Raw genomic sequence first — 18,618 nt, forward strand, 5'->3', positions numbered from 1 at the left:
CCCCTCGTGAAAGCCAGGTAGAAGGAACACAATGTTTCGGCCGATTTCCGGTTTGGACCTATCAAAATAAAACTAACAATTACGACAACACTGGATGAATCTGTTTAAGGGCTTCATTTGTGTATTTAATACATTTACATTTTATCTGAGTATTAATGAGAGAAAAATAGTAAAACCAGACATTTATAGTAAGATAAGAATAACATCAATAAAAAATACGAATAGCACTGATTGGAAAGAAAAAGGACCAATGAAATGACATAGTGAATGCATTATTCACACCTTTTAAATATATGTACATATATTCTTCAAGCTCACATATTAAAGGCCCTGTGAGGAGTTTTGAACTGGCTGAGAAACAGACTAAAAATTATACTGATGCTCTTTATGACCTTCAATAGCAAACAAGACCATCAGCAGCAACACTGACACCTTCTCTGTTGTCATTTTTAATGCCTGAAACCGCCCTGAGGGGGTAGGTGTCAGACCAGATGATGGACATCTCGCTTCAGAAGCAGCCTTTATTTGACTGTTTTAATGGAAAATAATCACATTGCCTGATAAAGTTGGCTGTTAAAAGAAAACAGGATGAGGTTTTGTTGAAAACACTACTTTTGCATGTATAGGACAAGAGATAAGAGGCATCACTTCGTCTACAAGGGGGGCGCCAGAACCGATACAAAACAAAAGTTCCTCACAGCAGCTTTAGATCACAGGAAAAAAAATAACAACACAACATTTCCAAATGTGACAAGATGAGCAATTTATATGCATATAACTCAAGCGAGAAAAAGTTACTGTAAAAAGCTTTGGAAATGATAAGTCACATTATTATTATTATTGCCCCCCTCAGGCCTCCAGAATCCTCCCCAACTGTTGCCACTGCTACCAAGACATGTTTCTCTATCAAAGAGCCAGATGAGGATGTTTCTGCTTTGTTTATTATGCTCTTTTAAGGAATTTCACCAATTTGTGACATCATGAATTGAGAAAATCTCATGTCCCCCCATGGGTTCCCTGAGCAGCTCCTTCAGCAGCAGACTCAGACACCCACCCAGCAAGAAGGACAGCTGTAGGTCATTCCTCCCATCTGTAATCAGAATATTTAACACCAGCACTACCATGTCCTGTTCGTCAACTGTCATACGTCATCATCTTTCATTTCACTACATGGCAACTACTTTATGTCTCTTTCTTCCCCGGGTCATTATTTATTATTCAAGTGCACAAATTGTAAACATCCCATATTTTAACTGCTCTGTGTGTGTGTTTTCTATACTGTGTGTGTTAAAACCTGCTGCAATTTTATCCGTGCAATAACTTAACTCAGTATCTATTCATAAGATAGAAGTGTACATAGTGTATATATCTGTAATAGTTTATATATTTTACTTGATTTTTACCATTAGTTACGTTTCAGTTGTTCCACAGTCCAGGCTCAAGACAAAAGGTGACTGTGCCTTCTCTGTCAGAGCACCTGAGCTGTGGAACAGCCTACCAGAGATAAAGGTCACCCAATCAGTATTGTCTTTTAAATCTCTTCTTGAAACACAGACTTGTTTCATGAAAAACAAAGCTTCATTACCTCGGGATCATGAGACAAATAGATGAAGATACTGAAAAAAATAATAATATCAGCTGTTAACAGGAGAATTAAAGAAATAATTGCATGAATGCTTTTTCCGCCCTTTAAATCAATAATTTAAATCAATGGAATTATTTATGCGCACAGTTTGTACATATAACATGCTTCTAATTGTATTTTCTATTGTCTAAAGCTGCTAGTTGAGTTTGTAAAGCGAGATTGTAAAACTTTTAATTTGAAAAGAAGTGGTCCATTTCCTGAGCTCTTGTTGTGAAGTGTGTGAGCTTGACTTCCTGTTAGATTGACAGCTCGTACCGCTCTCATCTAGAGGAAGAAACGAGAGCTCCCGTTGTGTGAGGAACGCAATCACCACTCACGTCTTCTGCGGATTTCTCCCGGATTTATTTTTGTACTTTTGAAGAAGTTTGACGGGACGCGCGCTCAGTTTGGAGTTTATAAGAACCTGCGGGGGATGAAAGTGAAGCGGACTCCTTCCCCAAAGTAATAGAGGAGGAGGTTTAGACCTGCAGTGCGTTTGATGGCTGCTGGGGATGGAGCCCAGCTGCCGGCCACCGTAGCGGCCAGCCGGAGCGTGGAGAAGGCGCTGGAGGAGGCTGCTGCGAGCGGGGCTCTTAACTTATCCAACCGTAAACTGAAGGAGTTTCCCCGCAGCGCCAAGAACTACGACCTATCTGACATCACACACGCAGGTCGGTCCTTTTATCCCCTCTTTCCTTCAACTTGAAACCAAGTAGCTATTATCACGAGAACCTCCTTTTGTTTTATCGACACCTGCCCCTTTCTTCTAACGGGGACGGCGTCTTCACTGAACCTCGTCTACTTCCTATACACTTTCCTTAAACCTCTCCAAACGTCACTGTCAAGTCTTAAAAGTGATTTATTAAGACTTAAATCTCATCAACACAATTCATTCTTCAATTCGGCTCATTTTATACTCACATTTACAGCTTTAATATTATATTTGAAAGTGTTTTAAAACGCTGGGATTCTTGCATTAGCGCTGCTCTTCACGACCCTTAATTCACTGTTTTGTAGATGAGGTTCCTGCTGGTTGGACTTCAGAGTTTGGGCGTCTTTTACAAGGTGTTTACAGCCACTCCATTTAAGCAAAGCCATATGTAGTTCAAGCTTTAAAGAGATTCTTGTCCTTTAAGTTATCTTTAAAGAAAAAGGGAAAACATGTCAGACAGTCAAGTTCCTCTTCTTCATCACATCCTCTTATTGTCTCAAAGCCTCTTCATGCTCCTCTTGAGTCATAGATTACTGTAACACTGCTTTTGAGACTTTCTATACTGTACAAACATGGCAGCTGCTCTCTCTGAATGTGTGTCACTAACTTTGTCTCAGTGAACTCAAACTTGAAAGTAGGTTTGTGTGAGTCTGCAGATTACAGGGAGCTGTACCTCGGCCTCGCCTTCTCGAAAAGAGGATTACCCCATCCAGGTTGCTGAAATCAATCTGCCAGACTTACAGCAACACCCCCTGTCTCTATCTCCTCCTCTGCTGCTGCTGAGCACTACTCTCTGTGCTTTCCTAATTATGACCATCTGCTCATAACAACCCAGGTCTAGGCCCTGTGGGATGACGAGGCCTTGAACACACACACGCTCAGGCACCTGCTACTGGGGAAGCCCGGCTCTAATGACCGTGGTTGTGCTGATGAATGCATCTCATACCTGCAGTAATGCCTCCTGATTGAGATGTATTTATCCAAGTGCAGGTTCTTGGATAAACACATCTCATCCAGCTCAGCGTGCCGGTAAATGATACCTCTGTTTATCTCTGCCCACAGCATGGAGCTTGATATCAACCAGAGTGGGTATCTCTGCATCTGCTGAGCCAATTTAGACTTAATGTTTTTAAAATGAGTCTCCTGTGAGCAGACACCACAAAGGGGGCTCTAGATGGTTTCAGGAATCCTTGCAGAATCGCTGACAGGGGATTTCTGGTATCTGTTATTGTAGGTGTGTGTGTGTGACAGCGTTATGAAAAGGATCCCTCACACAAAGAGCTTTTTTGTTCAGGTTAGATCTGTTTCTTTAATCCATAAACAGCACTACATCTCTCTCCTCAAAGCCACAGACTCTATTCACAAAAACAGAAGTTACAGATAGTATTTTTTGAGCTTTCAGCCCGTGTTTGATTGAACAGCTTTGAGAGAGACAGGAAATGAGACATGCACCGAATCCTGGCGGGAGCGTTGATTTATCCTACGAGGACCAGGACAAGCCTCTGCTTCATGCCTCCAGAGATTTCACTGTTTTAACACAAACTAACAGACTGAGGCAACGTCAACCCTGTAACTCCTGAGGTCTGCCTCTACAATGTTTTAAAGAGGATGATGTTGCAGCTGTTTCTGCTTTCAAAAGCATCTTCTGCTTAAACAAACAGGTCTTTGTCTCCGGGGATCTTCTCTGAAATGTCATCAGAAAGTTAGAATAACATCCTGAAGCTGTCAGAGACCAACACTAGAGCTTTTAGCAGATGTACGTCTGAAGGAAGATGCGCAACAGTTACAGATGTTTTGTGGCTTCCTGCTTTAGAGCTGTGCTGGAGAAATCCCCAAACTTTTTATACCTGTTTGTGATCTAGACCCAAAGATATGTACAAATTAGGGGACCAATTTCACTGAGTCTCAAGGCTCAGTCATGCTCTATGTTAGATGGATATGGAAGCAGTCTTTTGGACAGACTATGCGCTCATTTCGTCTGTGTTCTGGCACGTTTTCTGCAAGCTAGCGAATACGACCAAACTGCAGTTGTTACTTAAACAAACTCACTTTTACGAACAGTGAACGACTTCCAGCTCTGTGTGAAATCAGTGAGTGGATAGAAGACATCAGCAAGTGGACGGATATTTAGTTGATGGACGTCTTTAGTGGAGAAACCAGCGAGTACACAAGAGAGTGATTAAACACACAGGTCAGTCCATGCCGAAGACTGCATTATCTGTGGACATGTGCAGACAGTCATCAAGACATAAACTTGTGTCTAGTAATAAGAAATCTTCCCACGTTAAAGACAGGCTCACAAGACCGAGACCTGGATCATAAAAGACCGCTACGTCCGAGACCTGGGTCATAAATGAGCCAGAAAACTAAGACAGCAAAGTTCCCCGGTACAGATCAGGGTACTAATGATTCTGTGTTTTTGTTTGCTAGTCAGCAGTTATTAGACTGATAATATACTGTAGCATTAATGTTAACATGAAATCTGTGTCTGCTTCTCATCATTAAAACTTTCATGTATTATTTACCGCTCTGTATTAAGTCTTAATCGTATTATTTGGTCATAACCTCGGCACAAAACCAACTTTTTCACAGTGAAAACTTGGTTCAGATGTTCAGCAGTTAACATTATTTAATTACAGTCGAACCTGATTGAACTGCCTCTCACAAATGCTTTTAGTTTTCCATGAAACACAAATCTGACGTGTTTATTTTTATATAACAATACAAAATAAACTATTGGATTCATTCCCGAGTACTCTTCATGTTGCAACGGCTGTTGTAATCGTGGCAATCACGGATATTTTCGGTTGAACGTCACCAGTTAGCACGGTAACTCTTATCACCAAAACACTGGTTGCTTGTAAATAGTCGTAATGTCTGCATTCTGGAGAGCTTGGGTCCGAGGTTGAGTATCAATTCTGACAACTGACCACTGAACAACCAGACGCTTTGATGCTGCCAACTGTTTTGATTCAGCGTCTAAAGCTTGCTAATGCATCCACATCATGTTCAATCATTTTATCCTCTGAAACAGTGAAAACATCCACACCGGTGACACCATCTTTACTCTCTTGTTAGCTTGTTGTAACTGCGCTTGTTCTTCTCTGTATGTTTTAAATTCATGAAACTCAAGCTGAAGAAGAACAGTGATGTGTTTATTGTTTCGGCGCTGCAGGTGCTGACATCTCTGCGTCACGGTGACTCGCTGTTATTCACCCAGCTCTAATTTACGGGCGGTTCTCCTCTGAACGCTTGATTGTAGACATTTCAGTCTTGAATACATGTTTTTGCAGCACCTAGGCCATCTTTGTGGCGGTTTAATGAGGTGGTTTCAGTTTCAATGAGATACCTGGTAGTTATATCCCCCTCACACTGTCATTATAAGAGCTATAAGGAGTCCTGCCCCTGCACTCTGTGTGAGTGTGCAGGTGATGACAGCCCTCACTGGTTCACCAATTTGTCACGATGGCTGTCAGGTACAGTCTCGCCGTAGATTTACACTCATCCTTACCTTAAGCAAAGTAGAGATCTGATGATGTAGACGCACATTTTACACTTTTGTTCACCAGATAATTGTTGCAAATGTTTAAAAACCTGGACCCAGATTTGCTATTTTGTTCCAGTTTTGCAGTGTTAGTCAGGGAGAGGGAAGGAGCTCTTAGCGAACAAAGATCAATACCTAAAGAGCTTTTACTTGTGAACATGATGCCATTAACAGAGAAACATTGTTTGAACTGTGCAGCATTTCTTCTCTTTTCTCTCCTTCATTGATAGGACAGCTGGAGAGAGATGGGAAGTGTAGGGAGCAGAGAGAGTGAAGACATGCAGCAAATAGTCGAGGCAGGGAGTCGAACCAGCGACCCCTGCGACGGGGACTATCTCTTTTGCATATTGGGCACGCTTGGAACGCTAAGCCACTGGCGCCCCCCTTTTCTTGGTCTTAAACAACAGTTTTTTAATGACTTGCTGTTTAGTGGTTGGAGTCTTTAGTAAGGCTTAAGCTGAGAAAGGCTAAATCTTCTCAAATGTAATGAATCCTATGAGTTTGTGTGTGCGACTGACTGGAACTTGCTGCTCTGGCTCCACGGCATGGCTTCAAACCATAGACTGTATAAATAATGGATGTAGTATCCGTGACGTCACCCATCTGTTTCTGAAGCGCTGTTTTGAAGCCAATCGTCTGCGGAAGCCATATCGGAAATGCTGAACACAATCAAACTTCTGTCGAGCTAGTGTGAGGTAAAGAGGCCGGCTTTGAGCCTCCTCGCCAACAGCTACAGTGTTCCAACTGTCAATCAAGTCAGCTGTGCCTCTCATAATGGAAAACTGGTAATCTTAATATCTTAAAAATTGCTGCATTATGAAAAAATTCACCCCCGTACAGTGTGTTCCAATCGAGAAATGAGCTATCCAGACTACACTTGTTTTTTGTACCAGGCTGTAAACATGTTTATTTCTGCTGTAAAGATCGTCTTTTTGAATTGGTGTGTATGTGGTTTCCGGTACTTCGGGAGCCAGCCTCAAGCGGACACTCGAGGAACTGCAGTTTTTAACACTTCCTCATTGGCTTCAATTCTCGCGGCAGGAGGTTGCCACTTCCTTAAAATACAATTTAAGATTTTTTACACCAAATTTGAGATATATGCAACTATTCAGCAGGTGTTCTGTGGCTGCTGCTGACTTGTGCAACACATACTTTGTCTACTGGGATGTGCCTTTTACTCTTTTCACACTCACACTACACTCCTGAAAAGATTTGTCGGTGTGCTTCTGTAAAGTTTCTGCAAGAAGTCAAGGTGTGTCGATGCACGAACATAGCAGAACGTAGCATTCAGATCATGCTGCTGCTACACCATGCATCTGTTGTCACTGTGTCAGACTCTGCTTCATCTGCCATCTAGAAATAGGGCTTCTGTTTGCAAGACTGGAATAAATGTGCAGTTATTAATCTCAGACTTAAGGCAAAGTTTATAAAAGATAAACCATCATGCAGGTGTGACTCTGCAAAACAAACCATTGCTCCGACTGTGTATCCTTTTACAGTGGCTACCTCCTGTGTTGACAGCTCATGGGTTATGTGACCAAGCTAATTCTGCACAACACATGAAACAATCTTCTTTAGTGTGGGTTATATCAACCAATCATGTCTTAGTAACCATCATTGCTCATTCCTTTTAGCAACTTGCATATCTATCAGACAAAGAGCAACATTAGCATCTCTTTGAACTCTTTACTTTGGGGTTAGGGTTACCACTTACCTCTTCTTGAATAGCAGCTCTCTTTAGATAGATTTCTTTTAAATGCTGAATCTGTAAGGGAGGTATGACACCCTAACTTAACCCTAACCCACAAGTATTCAACCTTGCATGAAAAGTAAGCAAGTGGAGGGCAAAAGGGGGGGAAACACAGCGGCAGACAAAGAATCCAAACGTAGAAGTTTGTCGCTCCACTTCAACTCCTTCCTCATGATTGAAGCTCTACGTAAAACTGAGGAAAAGAGTTTCTGCATCTATAGCTGCAAAATGTTCTGTTGATTTTATCTGCAGTCACTTGCTTTAATTGCCTCTTTGGTGTTTGGTGCAGAACTATGCATAATGTATGTTCAGGTTGCAGCCTTACAAATAGACCTTGAAGTCTTGAAAGTTTTGTTGGGATAAGTTTTGTTATTGGGGATGAAATGTAAAACCAGTTATTTTAACTATAAAAACCCTTGAAATCAAACTGAGGGAAACCATAGCATCATCAGCGAATGTAGAAATAGAGCCAACCAAAGTCCACTCCGGATGTTCAGACTTTTCCAACATACAGCTAAAATTCAGATGCACAAAAGAGTTCAAACTCTGCATGTGAACCAGTAAAGAGGCAGCTCCCCTCATACAGACTGAGTTGTTGTGTGCAGGATATTACTGAAGCTGTGTTGTCATTGTAGAGATAAATATAGTGGTTAAACTGGGGTAAGATTGGGCTGTAGAGGCCCGGCAGCGTTTATGATAACATCCGCCCCCCTTTCTCCTTCCCTACTAGAGCAGCTTCCCTCAGGAAGGTCAAAGGTTCACACACACACACACACACACACACACACACACACACACACACACACACACACACACACACACACACACACACACACACACACACACACACACACACACACACACACACAAAGAAGGAGACTTGGCTTGCCTCCCCCAGAGTGTTTCCCGGTAGCTGTGAGCGGTTGGAGGGAACAAAGCTCCATCATTGTACGTGCCTGCACCTTGTGGACTCACAAATCTCTGTGGCTGTGCAGTGTGGATACACACAGATCACCCTCAGGCGAATGCTTGCTTTTGTAATTGGGTTATCCAAGTATGGGTTTTAAAATGATGATATTTGTGTTCCAGGATAGAAGCTGTTACATAAGAGATATCTGGTGCCAACACTGTGCAGGTCTAAATCTGAAGAAAAGGTTTCTTCTTTATTGACCACATTCCTGCAAACATTACTGTAGAGATTTATTCAGTAGTTCATAAAGCTGGTATTTGTTTCGTGACTTTAGTTTATTGTTATTGTGCAAATGTGGCCATGATGCAAAAGCTGAACACTGGTGAGATTCTTCAGACTTTAATCTGCATCAGGAAGTCGTTATTTCATCATCACGTCAACCTGTTTATGTTGGGTTCGTAGCGCTGTAGGAAGACAGATTTCAATAATGTGTGTCTTGTTAGTTACAGTGAAGCTGAGACTAAGTGGAGACAGGTGGACATGTGCTCCACAGCTAAAAAAGAAACGCCGGTAGTTGGCGACCATCAGAGAAATCCTGGTACTGATCCAAGCTAACAGGTCGTCAAACTGGGCACTCTTCAACCACTGAAGTCTCTAGATAACAGGGTCGCTCTTTAAGTTGAAACACCGTTAGCGTAGAGCGTCAAACATGTCACTCCTGATATTTCATATCAGGCATATTATTATCACAACAACTGTTATCTGAAGACTCTCCACAAACAGAGCAGATCTAGACCGTACTCTATGTTCTATTATTAACAAAGACCCAACATCAAGACAGGATAAGATCCAGTCCCATCTTACAGACAGGACTCAGTCTGGTCTCATCTTAATCCACCATGAGCAGAGCACTTTGCAGCATTTAGCAAGTTACAGTGGCAAGGACAAACTTCCTTCAACAGGCAGAAACCTCCAGCAGGACCAGACTCATGTTAGACACACATCTGCTGAGACCGAGTTGGAGAGAGGGATAGAGGGAGATGAGGAGAGAGAGAGATGATAGTGGTGAGATGGATAGTAGTAGTTGTTGCAGCTGGAGTCTGGCATGTCCACAGCAGCAGGCCGATCTCCAGAGATCCAGAGGAACCTACGAGACAAGGTCTATGGTTAGTAACTTTAATGGGACAGGAAGAGTTAAAGTAAGAGACAGGCAGACAGAGGAGAGAGAGAGAGGGAAAGACAGGATCCCAGTGTGTCAGTCTAAGCCTATAGTAGCATAACTAAAAGCTGGTCTAAGCTTTAACCAGCCCTAACTATAAGCTTTATCAATAAGGAAAGTTATAAAAGTAGAGAGGGTGTCTGCCTCCCAGACCCTGACTGGTAGATGATTCCAAAAGAGAGGTGCCTGATAACTGAATGTTCTACTTCCCATGCTACTTCTAGATACTTCTAGAAATATCTATGGTTAGTAATTTTAATGGGGCAGGAAGACTAATCAAAAAGGAAAGTTTGAAGCCGACTTTTAAAAGTAGAGAGGGTGTCTGAAAAGGAGAGGTGCCTGATAACTGAAAGCTCTACCTCCCGAACTACTTTTAGAGGCCTTGGGTAAGACGAGCAGGCCTGCATTCATAATACTCGTGATGATTTTTTGTCTGGTTGTGTTCCAGAGAAAATGTGGTTTCTTTGCTGGTCAGTGTTTTGCTGCAGGAAGTGAGCGTGTAATTGGATGCCAGATAAAATCTGCAGACTTGCTGGCTGTTGTGACATTTATCTCTGCTGTGTGACAGGCTAATAGATCAATCCATATCAAGAAGAACTTCCAAAGTTTTATGTTTTTTATGGACCAGAAGTTTATACCAGTCCCATGTCTGGATAGTTTTATTGCTCAGCCTCAAGTACAGTTTGTCTTTTGCATTCGATGTCACGTCCTACAATCTTATTTATTAAAGCGCTGAAGCCTTCCAGAGTATCTTGTCTGTATAAATCCCAGATTTTCTGCTCCTTTTATTTTTGTCTCAGTGAAACAGCAGCTTTAAAAAACGCCCCATTAAAACTCTGCAACCACAAAACAGAAGAGCGTAGCATACAAAGTAAAATAAAGAAAACAGCCAGCAGTCTGAGTTAATGACGTGTAAACACAAAGCAGCAGGGAGTAATACAAGCACCGACGCTGTGGGTTAAAAAGCAATCAAAAAGATCCTTATACTTTTATTTTGGTGACATTGTGTCAGCACAGCACATCATATATTCACTGCTCCAAGGTAACTGTGGTGTTGTTTATGCTGTCTCCTTTCTGTGGATTAGACACCGGTAGTTCTTCAGCTTGAATTTAAGTGAGCACTTTAAAATGAAGTTAGGAAAGGAATTCAATATGTCAGGACTCAGTTTGGGATCTGGACGTCCCTCTCGGTAATAAACCAGAGTTATTAAAAAATGATTGTTGGGAGCATTGAGGCTCGTAAGAGAGCAGTTTGTTTCCAAGCAGGAGAAATGAAAACGTTGGACACGAAGTTATTAAATTGACCGGCTGTCTCATATGACCTCGGGGGATGTGAGAGACAAGAGGTAGTTGTTGAGGGAAGGACACACACTCGCACAGACACACACTTCATACCACAACCAGCAGCTGACTTGGAGGAATAATGAACGGTGTGTGTTTGACGCAATGTTCATGTAACATATCTTACATTGCTTAAAGGTTTCAGACCTGATGTTATCTATGAATCACGTCTCACCTTCTCTCCGTCAACATCTCGTGTCATTTCACAGATTAGATTTTAGATTCATCTGCAGATAGTTTTTGTGATATCTTTGCCACTTACCAGCAGTCTAGAAACTCGCCCTGATTTCCACAGGAAGTGTGTGTGCCACTTCCCCTAAGTGCCACGGTTTTGCTTTGTCCGACGGCCACATTTGGAGCGTAGCATGGCTTAGAACAGCCGGACTCAGTGTATAGGGACAAACATACTAACAACAGGGTTACAGAGCCTTCCTGTGGTTGATTTCTGCTTGTGTGGATATCATTAAGTGACTTTTTTTGCTTCTACTGTTGGCAAGTTTGCTATGTAGATTTTTGCAGGTTTATAAATAAGTTCTACGAAACTACGGACAAAGGTAGTGGCTAGAAGTCCTGTTGTGGTTGACGTGGATCTCAGATGTGCCTGTTTTGTAGTTAGCAATATATCCATCATCAATTAGTATTTCTTATCTATATGATGCAATATAAAATTGGGAGTCCGTACTTGAGAGGACGGTATATCCTGTTTGCATGCCTGACTTAAAGGTGACATATCACGCTTTTTTCATCAATATATATTGGTCTAAGAGGTCGCCAAAACATGTCTTTAAAGTTTATGCTCAAAAAAACACTTTGAAATCAGATTTTGGCATGCCTGAAACACTCTCTTTGTCAACCATGCTCAGAACACTCTGTTTTCTCTCTGACCACGCCCCCTAAGGAAGTGGATGTGTCCTCGGCTCTCCAGCACGTTGATCTAATGTTTACATGTTGGCTGAATATACACGGCTGCTCACAGACCTGCGTTACTTCAACCCTCTGAATCTGATCCAGAATCTGATCCTGACGGAGAGGCGCCTGCAGCAGGACCTTTCTGAAGGATTGGTCACAGATTCTGTGTTTCTTGTTGTTTTATTTGTCAGTATGTTGACGTGTGTCTTGGTACACAGCTACAGCTAAGACATGTAGCTATGTGGCTATGCTAACTAGCGCTAGCACTTATCCATGATAAATAAAAATCATCCACTACTGTAGATCTTTAAATCTGCAGACGTGGGGAGTAAAATCGACCTTTGTGTTTATTAAGACAGCCTACAACTAGCATGCCTCCCTCCTAAGCTCCTTGTTAGCACACATGTGGGCAGGTAATGAAAAACGGAGGAGGGGTTGAGTTGTATTTTATACAGTCTATGGGCTGAACAAGCTCCGAGCTCTGACTCCGTGACAGACCGGATATTGTTGTGATGTAACAAAAACAGTCTGAAGTCTGAAACGGCTCGTTTCAGCACACATGTACAGAAAGGTGGAGAAATCAAAACAGGGACAGAATGGATTTTTTTCATTCTCGGGGGGTTTGTAGACATGCCAGGGAAACATATTTCAGGTAGAGAACCATTAAAAAGTCGATTTTGCATGATATGTCACCTTTAAGACTTGGTGCTTATCTTTAGCAGAGCAGGGCGGGAGGATGCTTCTGGGACGGTGTCCCCTGTGGAAACCATTGTCTGTATAAATAATGGACATAGTATCCATGACGTCACCCATCTGTTTCTGAAGCGCTGTTTTGAAGCCAATCTTCGAAAGGAGATATATTGGAAATGCTGAACTCAACATAACTGCTCTCGAGCTAGTGTGACGTAAAGAGGCGAGCTTTGAGCCTCCTTGCCAACAGCTACAGTGTTCCACCTGTCAATCAAGTCAGCTGTGCCTCTTGTAATGGAATATTCGTAATCTTAATATCTTCGAAATTGCCGCGTTATGAAAAAATCCCCCCCCCCCCCCGTACAGTGTGTGCTGATTGATAAATGAGCTATCCAGACTACACTCGTTTTTTGTACCAGGCTGTATTCTTCATTGGCTTCAATTCTCGCGGCTGAAGGTTGCTGCTTGGTGGAAACAAAAGCATTGACTAGCAGGAATGGATCAGCTCTAGAGCAAGGATGGAACATGACGCACACACTTCCTGTGGAAATTGGGTGTTCGAATTTATCTTGGTGCAAAATTGAAACAAAAATCTGGTGTAGAGTGCTGCTTTTGGAAAGCTTTGACTGGGGTTGCACCGTCAAATCATGCACCATACATCGATGTTAGAAACCAATGTTCATCCATTATGTTCTCCTAAGGCTGGGCGATATAACGCTAATTATCCTGATATCATTTTTCTCAATATAAATAGAATAAATATACGATAAAACGTTGATATATTTAAACCTGTGATTACACCCCCCCAACTGCTGGAAAGGGAGGGGGCGCTAGTGTGTCTTAAATGGTAGTTCCCACCCAATGTTAAACAGAAGAAGCATTGAACAGCCAATCATGTCGCAGCGTGAGAGGTAGGCGGGGCTGAAAGATGTTTGGAAGGGAATGTAAACACAGCTGAAACGAGCGACAGCTACAGAATAAAACTCAAAACCTACCAGCTGAAAGCAGAGTGAAAACATGCTCCACAAGAAAGGACACTGAACGTCATTAGTTAAGATATTTTGGCGATTTACTAGACTAAACAAGACAAACTGTCTGGTTTCTTTAACTTTAACTCAGGAGAAAAAGACTCTGTGAAATAATGATTTGATATTTGTCGTGAAAATGATCGATATCGACTGATATGAAAAAAGTTATGATGATAACATTTTTTCAATATCGCCCAGCTCTATTTTCTCCCATCTTCTCTTCATCTTTCAATCATTCAATGCTTGCAGGCGACTACACCTCACTGCTGATTCAGAGGAGGGCTGTTATTGGACAGAAGTAATAACCTGTTGGAGAGAGATTTGTTTTTATGGTTAGACGGAAAAGAAAAGAGAGATCTGAGAGATGGGAGACATGTTACGGTGACATTTCAAAAAGGGTCAACAATTAAGAGGCCTCATCGCAGCGTTTGGGGGTTCAACATCTGGCCGTGACCCTTCGCTGCACGTCTTCCCCCCTCACTTTCCCCCCACGTTTCCTGTCTCATGTAATAAGGGCAAAGTGCCCAAAAATATGAGTTCAGAGGAAAGGAGCTTTGTCTCTGACCACCTGTCAGGTGTGAGGAGCAGGGATGTGAGATTATCTGAGGTGATCTTGACTTGTGCCGATGAAGAGAGAGAAAGATGTAGAAATTGTTGGCGGATAAACTTGGGCAGCAGGAAATATACCCAGGTATCGTCTGATGTAAGATACTGCTTTGATAAAACTTGTAAAAGTCTTGTTTTTATCGGCAGTTAGAAGCAGGAATGAAACACCAAATGTCTTCTTTCTAACTCGGTGTGATTAAACGCAGCTTTGGAGTGCGATACAGTAAATAAATGCCCTGCCCTCTTAAACTAGTGGCCTGGTTTTAGAGTTTCTGGAAAGCTCTTTGACTAAGCTGCTAGAAACTGCCAAACAACACCGCACTGTCGTCTGATGGCTGAGTCGAGCGAGCCCTGATTTCATCCGTCTGTGTGTGTGGGTGCAGTCAGAGCTCAACATATGGCTGTGGCCTTCCCCGTCAGTTGTTTACATCTGTTCTGTGTCATTAAGTGAGGCTGTGAGCGTGCTCGGTGGTGCAGAGTGTGTGCGTATGAGTGTTCACCCCCCCTGTGTGCCTTATTTCCTCTGTGCAGCGGATGTGGGCTGCGTGTTCACTTCTGCTTTGTCTGTCTTCGCTGCTTCAACTCTCATTGCCTCACACTTTTCTCACAGTTGAATGTGAATCTACTTTTTAAATGACTTTACTGTAAATGAAACAGAAAATAAATGTTGGATTCATCCAGGAAAACAAGATCATGTGAAATCTAGAAGAAGTCTAGCATGACCCGGAGAACTTGTTTGTGTGCTTGTTGTAAGAGGATGAAGCTTCCTCGTGTGCATTGTTGCATCAACAGAAACCTCCTGCAGTTGTGGTTGCACAATCCATCCTTCAAGCTTTAATATCCAGTATTTTTAGTTCAGTCATGTCTGAATGTTTCTCTGTCTGAAGCCTGCTGCTGTGTTTTCTCTCTCAGAGCACAGCAGCTGTTGGGGAGGGGGATTCCCTCCTCGGTCTCAGGGGAGGTAACCAGAGAAAAGACACACACACAGACAGACAGGCTTTAGGACAACACCACCAGGCTGCCAGTGAACACACGCTGTGCCATACACGATCCGTTTAAATGAGACTTCACAACAGAAAGAGAAATGAGACGTGTTTTGCGAAATTGAAGAAGTTGCATCACATTTGACGCTCCTGAGTGAGTCTGTGTTTCTGATGAAGGAAGTAACTCTGACATCCTTGACTGCTTTAAAGGTCACAGGAGTTGCTCGTCCACTGCTGCCTGGATCAGGATGTTTTTTGGTGTTTTAAAGGAGCTTACTACCCGGCTTTCTCACTTATCTCCCATCTGTGTAAGATGCTTGATTCTGATTGGTCAAAACCCCTTGACAACGGTTATTAACTTTCACTAACATGAGCAACACCAGAGGCAAACTGATCACACGTCATGTCAAATCAATCCGAAAAGAGTTCAGACACATTTTGCTTCTGCTTGTTGACACCATAGACCAGGGGTTCCCAAACTTTTCAGGCTGCGACCACCAAAATATAGGTGCCAAAGACTTGTGACCCCCACTGTCCCTCAAAGTGATTTAAAGTGGCTTCATTTAGCTGGTCTGCAGAAAATTTGCCTACCTATATGAGCATGTGGCTGTGTTTCCTGTGCTGTTATTAATGAACCTTCTGCTACTAATGTTTTTGATAATTAAACTAATTACATTTTCTATTCTCAAGGGTTTATTTCGACCCACACTTTGGGAACTCCTGCCACAGACCGTAAGGTGAGGTAAAACCATTAGCTTCCGTTAGCATCAAAACAACGTGGCTAGAACGTTAGTTTCGGTTAGCATGCTAAATCAGCAGGCTGCAGACATTTTCATCTTGGATCCTCTCCATCAATATGATGAAGGAGCGAAGCAGGTGAGAGAAACTTTAGGTTTGTGATCTCTACAAAGAAAGTTAAACCATGAGCGGTGGTGATGATAGCAGCAGGGTTCAAAGTTGTGACATTAATTTATTTTTAAAGGTGTGTGAACCACAGAGCTCAGAGAGGAAGGAGAGCTGAATGAGGACAGTTCCATGTTCAATCCACCGCAACAGGCAGAGAAGAATCCATCACCATGGAATGCCAACTGATGAGGAATCACTGGGACTATTTTTAAAAACTGTGAACATAAATGATTTTAGATCAATAAATGAATCCTTAATCAATGTTTTTAACCACCGTGTTTGTATATTAAATTAGTAGACGGTTAGAATAACAATCTTAGCTCCTCATTATCAAAGGAAAGAGCTTTTATCAGAATTACTTTCCAGGCGTCTGGCTGCAGCACTGTATCATCTGTCACCTCTTATACCCACCCATTGTCTGATGATTGCTGCTCACACTGTGCAGGCAGGTGCACCAGGACAGGTGTAAAATCAACTAAATGAAAAGCACAGTTAGTTCCTAGTAATTTGTAGAGTAGGTGTTTCATCATAAAATGTCAGTTTATTGCAAAAAATGTCCATTGTACCACTATTACTCACACTTTAGTGCAGCCTTCGTCACTATCATGAAAATTATTTCCATGGCAGTTTTCATTTAGTAGGTTTGAGCAAGTATAAGTCCTTATAGTGACTTTTATCTCTATCTGAGCGACTAGCAGGGAACCACTATGACGTGCTGGACCCAGACCACATGACCAACAAATCTGTTCCACATCTGTAATTTAGGATCTACTGATACTGTTAAGGTGAATGTCCTTGCATGTCTTATCATGCTGGGATATATATGTGCCTGTACTTTCAGACAGTTTTTAGCAAGTGGCTTACAGGCTTTTGATCCACCATTTAGGATCCACTATTTTAAAGGAAAACTGGAAGCTGTTTGTGAACAGTCAGTTCCACAGAGGCTTCACTCTGGCTTCCTTCAGCGGTAAGAACCTGAAACAGAAACTGATGTTCTTGAAATAACGGGTCTTAAGTTTGCTGAAATAACAACATCATGATGCAGATTAGTCAAAAGTCAAAAGTCAAGCTTTGACAGGTCTGTCCTCAAGAGGAGAAGAAAACTACTTTTACATGTTTGTTTGTTGAATGGAGGTGGGATCCATCATTTCTGATGCGTTCAAGGAAGTCAGGAAATCTAAACGCTGATTGTCTTTAGTGACACAGCATCAAGCAGATTTGTGTCTCAGTGTGAATGTTTGATCTAGAACAGATTGACTGCTCTTCATGCAGATATCTGTTTATAGAGAGAAAGAAATCCTCCTCAGATTAACAACCATGGGAGCCAGAATGTCATTACACTGGATTTATGTTCCTCTTGCTTTTGCTCTCCTTAGACTCTTTTTCCAGCAAACACCAAAGCCTGCTGTTACCTGCGCAAACAGATTAAACATTTTTATTTGAATAGAGATTAGGATCCAACGAGATGTGAAAACCTCTTCAGTGCTCTTGTTTTAGACTTTTTAAAGCTCTGTCTTTGGCTGTATTTGAAACCAGGACCTCTCTTTCTTTCTGTCCTTTATCTGCCATCTCCTGCCCTCTCCTACAGGCTCAGCGGGCAGCCATTATTTAATGGTCCTCAGTGCTGATTCCTCCTGGCCCCGTGTTTGTCCTGCAACACAATGTAACTCTATAAGAGTGTGTGTAAATAATCTAATGGTGTGGAGAGGACTGCTTGGTGAATAATGAAAGCAGAGGCCCTGTCTGCATTATGTAACCCGGCAGATCCATTAACTCCCACAGTGTTTGGTGTCCAGATGGCTGATTCACTGAGGGAAGTCTGAGCACGACAGAGCGGCCGTGGGGCCTCGTAGGGACTAGGATCGCTGTATTTGTGTTTGCATATTTAAGATTACTTTTGAACACTGATTACTGTAACTTTTTATCCCACAGAGGATGGGATCTCTTAAGAATATAAAATATAATTCCAGAGACCATTTTTATGGACAGAAACTCTTGTGAACAAGGTGAAGAGTTATTACCTTGTGACAGCAGTCCGGTTAAAGTGGATAAAATGAGAGTTATAAAGGTTAATATCTTACACTGTCGTACTGACTCTTGCTGTGTCAGTGGTTCTCTTTTAATAGAGTTTGCAACTACTCCCTTTGTCGTCTTTCAGTGACTTTCTACATCATTTTAAAATACTGAGACACCCCCTTTGAGCACTTTGGATGACCTTCATTGAACCTGTGTCAGAGCTGCAACAATTAATCGTCTATCCTGTTATTTCATCCTCAAAAAAGTAAATTGTTGTTAATATTGATAGTAATTTAAGTGATGATATAATTGTTCCTCCAAAAATGGTACAAAATGCTCCTTAGTGTCTAAAATAATATTTTTTCCTGCTTAATATCTAA

General features: G+C 42.0%; 1 protein-coding gene across 2 annotated transcripts in view; it reads left to right on the forward strand.

Annotated features, from left to right (window-relative positions):
• The first annotated feature begins 1,880 nt into the window (after positions 1-1,880).
• The window catches only part of lrch4 (leucine-rich repeats and calponin homology (CH) domain containing 4), a 59,597-nt gene continuing 42,859 nt past the window's right edge, over positions 1,881-18,618 (forward strand). The window contains exon 1 of one of the 2 annotated variants that reach the window (XM_034676410.1): positions 1,881-2,295. In XM_034676410.1, the coding sequence (XP_034532301.1) occupies positions 2,124-2,295 (172 nt within the window). In that variant the 5' untranslated portion in view covers positions 1,881-2,123. The remainder of the gene's footprint in view (positions 2,296-18,618) is intronic. The other variant, XM_034676411.1, reaches the window with a different exon arrangement.

Source organism: Notolabrus celidotus, chromosome 23 (assembly GCF_009762535.1).
Source record: "Notolabrus celidotus isolate fNotCel1 chromosome 23, fNotCel1.pri, whole genome shotgun sequence".
In the NCBI taxonomy this organism is placed as follows: Eukaryota; Metazoa; Chordata; class Actinopteri; order Labriformes; family Labridae; genus Notolabrus; species Notolabrus celidotus.